Consider the following 7,837-nt stretch of genomic DNA (forward strand, 5'->3'; position numbering starts at 1 on the left):
CTTCTATCTTAATGTCACAAAGTTTTACCGAACTAATGTCCTAACACGTCAAAAAGAAAAAATAACATGCAATAATTCTTATATATATTTATTGATACTAACAATCAACATATAATACCTTTTTAAATATAGAAAAAGGTGCATAGAGATTATATTAATTAATAAAAAATGAATTTATTAGTGATGAAAGGAAAAACCGAAAAAGCATCTTTTATTTAGGCTCCAATGGAAAGGAAGGAGAGAGAGACACGCAGTGTGTGTGGATTTGGCCCACCACTTTGAGGGTGGGCATACTGTTCCCAATCCCACCACCACCATCCTACTCTTCTTCTTTTACTCACAACTCACAACACATTATTTTCATTTTCTCATTTCTTTATTATTTTTGTTATTAATTATTAATTATTATCATTATTATTATTTTTTCCCTATATTTTCGGTTTCTATTATCATCATTTCATGTGTACCATACATTATTGTCATACAGCACCATACCATACCCATACCCATTAACATAATCATATAACCAAAGATTTCCTTGTCACACAAACCAAACCGCATTCACATTGGGTACCATCATACACCATCATCATCATCATCACATCATCATCAATATTCCTTCCCTCTTTCCGGCGTTCACCTGCCGTCGATCTGCTTCGCTCCTACCGCCAATTCTCAACTCTCTCTCTCACTCTCACTCTTGAGGTTCTTCTGTTGTTCATTTTTTTCACTGTTTACGTACATATATTTATTTATTTATTTCTAATCTTCCATTTCTATTAATGTGAAGAAGAAGAAGAAAGAGGTTATTTCTCATAGCTGAGATATTTAATCTTGCTCTTTGGTTTGCAGTTCAATTACTTTAATTTTACATGGGAAGACTCACTAATTGCGGCTACTTGAACTCATCAAATCAACTACCCTATTAGCTATGTGGATTTTGCTTAATTGCAACCATGTTTCTGTAGATGTACTCTTTTATGAGTTTTGGGGAAGATCTGAAGCTGATTAATTAGTCTTTTCCTGCTATTATAACTTAATTCAGAACTGGTGTTGCTGTTTTTGAGTTTATTTCTGTTTCTGGGGTTGAATTGGGGGTTCTGCGTTTTTTCGTAATTGTGACTCATGGAAGCTAGATTTGGTACTGAAGCTCTTCAATTCTATGCTATGGGTGGGTCCTCAGTGGGGAAGAGGTCCATGGAGTGGGATTTGAATGATTGGAAATGGGATGGTGATCTATTCATAGCTAGGCCTTTGAATCCTGGGCCTGAACACAGGCAATTCTTCCCTGCTGGTACCAGGATCCCTGTGGCCGGGGGTCCTTCCAACTCTAATAGCTCATCCTCGTGTTCTGATGAGGTAGATCTCGGGATTCGTGGAGGGAACAAGGAAGGGGATAAGAAGAGGAGGGTTGTTGTGCTGGAGGATGATGCTTTGAATGAGGAATCTGGTACTCTTAGCTTAAAGCTCGGTGGTGGTGTTGGCGGGCATGGTGGTGCCCAAATTGGTAGCTGGGAAGGAGTGAACGGGAAGAAGAGCAGAGTAGCTGGAGGCAATTCGAATCGGGCTGTTTGCCAAGTGGAGGATTGTGGTGCAGATCTCAGCAGTGCTAAAGATTATCACAGGCGCCATAAAGTTTGTGAGATGCACTCCAAGGCCACTAAGGCACTTGTGGGAAATGCAATGCAACGATTCTGCCAACAATGTAGTAGGCAAGTTCAATTCTATGTATAATCACGATAGTCTAACGAAATTCAGATGAATATTATTGATTCTTCACAGAAGCTCTTAAATTTTATAAATTTAAAGTATTCTTTCCTAAACGGTAATTCTATTTCATGACATTCTTTTGCTCCATCAAACAGGTTTCACATGCTCCAAGAGTTTGATGAAGGAAAGAGAAGCTGTCGAAGACGTTTGGCAGGCCACAATAAGCGGAGGAGGAAAACAAACAACGACGCTGTTCCTAATGCAACTTCACTAAATGATGATCAGACAAGTAGTTACCTGCTGATAAGTTTATTGAAGATACTTTCAAACATGCATTGTAAGTAGTTCCTTCATTTCATCTCTGTCTAGAGCATCTAGTTTTTGTTGCTTGATTTTTTTATCCTGGCCACTCTCATGGCATGTGGACTGAATGTTGGGCTTCAAGGGCCAGAGTGGTTGAGATAAGGAGTATTCAGTTTTCAAGATAGAGGAATTAGACCTATCATGTTAGAATTTAGAATAGAGCAAGCAAAATAATTTAACCATGGATTTTGGTGTTAGTTGGCGATTATATACAATTAGTTTTCAGCTTTCCGTTGTTGAGTACCTGTAGGTACCTCAGGGACAGAAATGGAGTAAAATATTCTTCATTTTCATTACCTGGCTGACCAGTGTTTTTTGTGCACGTCTATTTGTAATTAATCCTATAGCTAAGAATCATGTCTAATTGGTATTCTGATGTGATGGCGGTATTTTAGAGGTGGATAATGACATTTTGTTTTCTGAAATAAAGCTGACAGGTCAGATCAGACCACCGATCAGGATCTGCTGACTCACTTGCTTAGGAGTCTTGCTAGTCAAAATGGTGATCAAGGGGGTAAGAACTTGTCAAACCTTTTGGCTCAACCAGAGAATTTGTTGAAAGAAGGGAGCTCATCTGGGAAGTCTGAGATGGTTTCCACTTTATTCTCAAATGGATCTCAAGGCTCTCCATCTGTAATACAACAGCATCAAGCAATTTCTGTAGCTGAGCTCCAACATCAGGTGATGCATGCACATGATATTATGCCTACTGATCAACAAATCATGTCTTCTACAAAGCCCAGCGCTTCAAATAGTCCTCCAACTTACTCAGAAGCCCGAGACAGTACTGCTGGACAGACAAAGATAAACAATTTTGATTTGAATGACATATATATCGACTCAGATGATGGCATAGAAGATATTGAAAAGTTGCCTGTCTCTGCAAATCTCGGTACTAGCTCTCTTGAATACCCATGGACACAACATGACTCTCATCAGTCAAGTCCACCTCAAACAAGTGGCAACTCTGATTCTGCATCTGCTCAGTCCCCTAGTAGTTCTAGTGGAGAAGCTCAGGTATACTGCATAAGTATTCTTGACTGGCTATTGTACTTGTGCGTATGTAAACAGTCATTACATTCACATGAAAGCACTATCGGCATGATTAGGCTCCTGAATTCTCTATAATTGAGATCATGTTTTGATCATCCTTATAGTTATGGCTTAAACATTTTGCTGGGAATTAGATATGTCTCTGTTTGATATGAAAGCTTTCATCTAACTGGACGGCGTCATATAATAATTTTAAGCTGCCAGTAGCAGGTTGAGAAAGTCCATGCTGGACATTTCTTAGGTGTCAGACATGATGCTGCATGGTTTAGCTTGCAGAAATTTGTATTGCAATTAGCTTCTTAGTGCTGTCTTTTCATGTATGAAGTTGCATTCTAGTTCTTAGTCTTTCCCGTATTTGATTCAACAATCTTATGCCTTTCTCTGAAGGGGAATTACTGGGGGAAAAATATTAACATTGTTTTCCTTTATTATCTGGGTTTGAATGATGCCTTTTTATGCTAAATTTAGAAGATTTGGAGATTGTCATTATTTAGCTGCTAATTTGTTTGTTTCCTCATTTCAGAGTCGCACAGATCGAATTGTTTTTAAACTCTTTGGCAAAGAACCAAATGATTTCCCTCTTGTACTTAGAGCACAGGTATTTTAAGCTCATTAACTCAGCTGAGAGCAATTGTGATTATTTCTTTCTTTTGAAATTTAATAATGCTAAGGGCTTCAATTTCAGATTCTTGACTGGTTATCCCACAGTCCAACTGACATGGAAAGCTATATCCGGCCTGGTTGTATTGTTCTGACCATTTATCTGCGCCAGTCTGAAGCTATGTGGGAGGAAGTAAGCTCTGTCCTTCTAAAACTAATAGCATGTGTATTTTGTTGCTTATGTCTTCTCTCTGGGGCCACTCTTGACCTGACAACACTTTGTTGTTGCTTTCAGCTTTGCTATGATTTGACTTCCAGCTTGAGTAGGCTTCTGGATGTCTCAGATGTTGATTTTTGGAGGACTGGATGGGTTCATATCCGGGTGCAGCATCAGCTAGCATTTGTTTTCAATGGTTTGTTGACGTATTTTTATTGTAAATTTTAACTGGGGTCAAGATAACAAGAGTTGAAATTTTATGTCAGTATTCAATTAAATCCATCAACTACTAATTTGCACACTGAAGTACAATAATTGCTTAAGAGTTTTTTTTTGATGTCCACATTGTTGTCATTATTATTATTATAATGATTATAATTATGTGTACATGGGCTAACTACATTGGAATTAATATTAGTTTACTGGGTATCCTGTTGCAGGTCAGGTTGTCATAGATACATCCTTACCTTTCAGAAGCAACAATTACGGCAAGATTCTTAGTGTTAGTCCAATTGCTGTACCAGCATCAAAAACAGCTCATTTTTCTGTCAAGGGCATCAACCTGAATCGCCCGGCCACAAGGTAATCTCTACCATGTGCTTTGTGAAATGCAAAAACTTTAGATGTTGACAATTAAATGCAATTCGAGAGATTCTTTAGGTTTGATTGAAATAAGAATACCTTTTATTGGTATGGCATATGACCCCTAAACCCATGCTTTCAGGTTATTGTGTGCTTTAGAAGGAAATTATCTATCTTGTGAAGATGCTCATGAGTCGATGGATCAAGGCTCCAAGGAGCTTGAAGAGCTTCAATGTATCCAATTTTCATGTTCTGTCCCCGTGATAAATGGAAGAGGATTTATTGAGGTGCTTTTTTCAATCGCACAAATTATTGAGCTCTGTATTTTAAGATAATAAGTGCTTTATTTACATTCTTATAAGACCAGTTAAAGAACAGAGCTTCTTTCATTCGGTTCTCAGATTTTGTGCATTATCCTGTCTTTTTGGGTGGTAAGAAGGGAAGTGCTATATATTATTGGTCATCTTAGTTGTAATCATAGTGGTACTGCTTCTATTAGTAAGTTGTCATAGCCTGTTTAGATTTCTTGGTAAGTAACATTGATAGTGGCAATGTGAGACTACAGTAAAGAGAATTAGTGAAGAATAAATTAAGAGGAAGTTGTTGCCTCGTGTTAGTTGCAGTTGAAGTAAAGTGATAAGGGCAGTATGTTGGTGGTTAAAATGGATTTTACTTTAATATGATTAGGGAAAGTGATATATGTTTTCTGATGCTGCATTCCATTCATATTTTACTCTTTTAAGCGCAGTGTGGAATGGCAATTTAGCTATAACTTATTTCCTTGTTAATATTTACTTCCAAAACAATTTCATGCATACTGATTTCTAATTTCTTAATTATTCCAGATTGAGGATCAGGGTCTAAGCAGCAGCTATTTTCCTTTCATTGTTGCTGAGGAGGACGTTTGCTCTGAAATCTGTGTGCTTGAGCCCTTAATAGAAGTAAGTGATATTGATCCCGATAATGAAGGGACTGGAAAAATTAAAGCCAAAAACCAAGCCATGGATTTCATTCATGAAATGGGTTGGCTTCTTCACAGAAGCCAATTGAGATCACGGATGGTTCACTTGAACTCTAGTGTAGAACTCTTTCCACTAAAACGATTCAAGTGGCTCATGGAGTTCTCTGTGGACCGTGATTGGTGTGCTGTAGTGAAAAAACTACTGAACCTACTGCTTAGTGGAACAGTGGGCACAGGAGATCACCAATCACTTCATCTTGCACTTTCAGAGATGGGTCTCCTTCATAAAGCTGTCAGGAGAAATAGCAGGCAATTGGTGGAGCTACTTTTGAGATATGTTCCCGAGAATATTTCTGACAAACTAGGACATGAAGACATGGCTCTGGTTGGCGGAGAGAATCAGAGTTTCTTGTTTAGACCCGATGCTGCTGGTCCTGCTGGTTTGACACCACTCCATATAGCAGCTGGGAAAGATGGTTCAGAGGAAGTACTGGATGCGTTAACCAACGATCCTTGCATGGTAAGGCTTCTGCTGTGTTAAATTGGAAATCATGTAACTTCATAGGTTCTATCATCACTCAATTTCACTTTTTGCATACATTTCATGGCCTGTCATATTCCAAATCCTGCATTTGTAACTAAAGTCAAATTATTTGCGATTTCGTGTAGTCTATCTGCATTACCAAAAGACAAACAACCCTGCATAGCTTCTATTGTTTGATCTACCAAAGTACCACAGATAATATCTTGTTCTTGCCAATCCCCGTGCTTTCCAGATTTATCAAGCTGTTAACTAGGGATAATGGAATAATATACTTATGTTGCTGCTGTTCAACTTGTGATGATAAATTGGAATTTTTTTCTATTTTTTTTTCAGGTGGGAATCGAAGCATGGAAGAGCGCTCGTGATAGCACAGGCTCGACCCCCGAGGATTATGCACGTTTACGAGGCCATTATGCTTACATTCACCTGGTGCAGAAGAAAATCAACAAGAGGCAAGGAGGGGCTCATGTTGTGGTTGACATTCCAAGCAATCTGACTGGGTTCAATACAAACCAGAAGCAAAATGAGACGACCAGCTTCGACATTGTTGGAAAGGCTGAAGGAAGAAGTGCCCAAAAGCAGTGCAAACTATGTGATAATAAGTTGTCTTGTAGAGCTGTAGTAGGCAAGTCTCTGGCATACAGACCTGCTATGCTGTCGATGGTGGCTATAGCAGCAGTCTGTGTCTGTGTCGCGCTTCTGTTTAAGAGCTCGCCGGAAGTTCTGTACGTGTTCCGCCCATTCAGGTGGGAATCGTTGGAGTACGGAACAAGCTGAGCTGAGAGGTTTCATTAACTTGAATAAAATTTGAATAGGTAATGTAATAGACTGTATGACTCAGATTTCCTGTAGGAATGGTTATTTGTATTGTCTAAAACAAATAATGCTATTTATATATTATTATTTATGTGCACTGCATCCTTGTACGATGTATGCGGATCTTCATTTATTCTTAAAACTGTATTTGGTCACAAGTCCCTTTTAAGGAGCCAATAATCGCTTTAGGTGACTAGTTCAACCTTCTCTTTATGGACGAGCTAAAACTTATGAGATCTGAGAACCATGTTAATTGGGTCTTAAAAATTTAAAGACAAACTCTATATTTAGGAGAAATTTTAAGTGGTGAACAATTTTTTAATCAATATCTAATTAATAATGCATGTATGATGATTGTATATTTTATTTTCTTTTATTTTATTTTATTTTAATATATTGATTACATATTAGTTACACAACATCAGAAGTCTTTTTTTGGATCTAAATTTATAACTAGTTTATATTAATATTAATTTATAACTAGTAATATTAACAACATAATATTAATTTTGAAGTCAGAAACAGCATAATATTAATGTTAAAGTCAGAAACTATGTAAATAATTATCCAGCCAGACATAATTAAATGTTACTGTAAATGATAAAAAAAAAAGTTGTAAAATTTATGAAAGGTAATGATCCTGGAATAATACCTTCCATAAAATAAACAATTGTTATTAAAATTTAGCCAATTAGTTTTGAATCTCGTTGTATCTATTAAAAATTCCAATCCAAAATATTAATCTATCATATGAGAGTGTTTCACACTTTAAATACTCCTTTGAGTTATTTATTTACTCAATGTGTCACGTGTGACTCTTAATATTACTTCTCCCTCCTTTAAAGGTCGATTGTCTAAGGTGGTTTCTCTCTGTTTAGTTTGTTAGTTTAGGCATGCTAGCAATAATTTGTTAACATGAAAGAAAAAGAAAATTCTTCAGCTATTGTTTGATTGTACTTTTGCCGAGTGAAAAATATTCGACTTTTAAAAA

General features: G+C 37.1%; 1 protein-coding gene across 1 annotated transcript; it reads left to right on the forward strand.

The window, feature by feature from the left end:
- Nucleotides 1-416: 416 nt before the first annotated feature.
- On the forward strand, nucleotides 417-6,943 carry LOC107492338 (squamosa promoter-binding-like protein 1). The gene is made up of 11 exons (XM_016113344.3): nucleotides 417-705; nucleotides 853-1,712; nucleotides 1,866-2,047; nucleotides 2,504-3,090; nucleotides 3,650-3,724; nucleotides 3,812-3,919; nucleotides 4,022-4,139; nucleotides 4,384-4,525; nucleotides 4,668-4,812; nucleotides 5,371-6,006; nucleotides 6,364-6,943. The coding sequence occupies exons 2-11, from the start codon at nucleotides 1,126-1,128 to the stop codon at nucleotides 6,805-6,807; spliced, it is 3,024 nt and encodes a 1,007-aa protein (XP_015968830.1). The 5' UTR covers nucleotides 417-705; nucleotides 853-1,125; the 3' UTR covers nucleotides 6,808-6,943.
- The last annotated feature ends 894 nt before the right edge of the window (nucleotides 6,944-7,837 follow it).

Source organism: Arachis duranensis, chromosome 6 (assembly GCF_000817695.3).
Source record: "Arachis duranensis cultivar V14167 chromosome 6, aradu.V14167.gnm2.J7QH, whole genome shotgun sequence".
NCBI lineage: Eukaryota > Viridiplantae > Streptophyta > Magnoliopsida > Fabales > Fabaceae > Arachis > Arachis duranensis.

What these genes read in the sequence shown, in the direction of transcription:
- LOC107492338 (XM_016113344.3), top strand. Translation starts at nt 1,126, where the DNA reads ATGGAAGCTAGATTTGGTACTGAAGCTCTTCAATTCTATGCTATGGGT. An exon ending in TTCTGCCAACAATGTAGTAG is followed by an intron (nt 1,713 to 1,865) that starts GCAAGTTCAATT and finishes TCCATCAAACAG; the next exon opens with GTTTCACATGCTCCAAGAGT. An exon ending in GATACTTTCAAACATGCATT is followed by an intron (nt 2,048 to 2,503) that starts GTAAGTAGTTCC and finishes TCTGAAATAAAG; the next exon opens with CTGACAGGTCAGATCAGACC.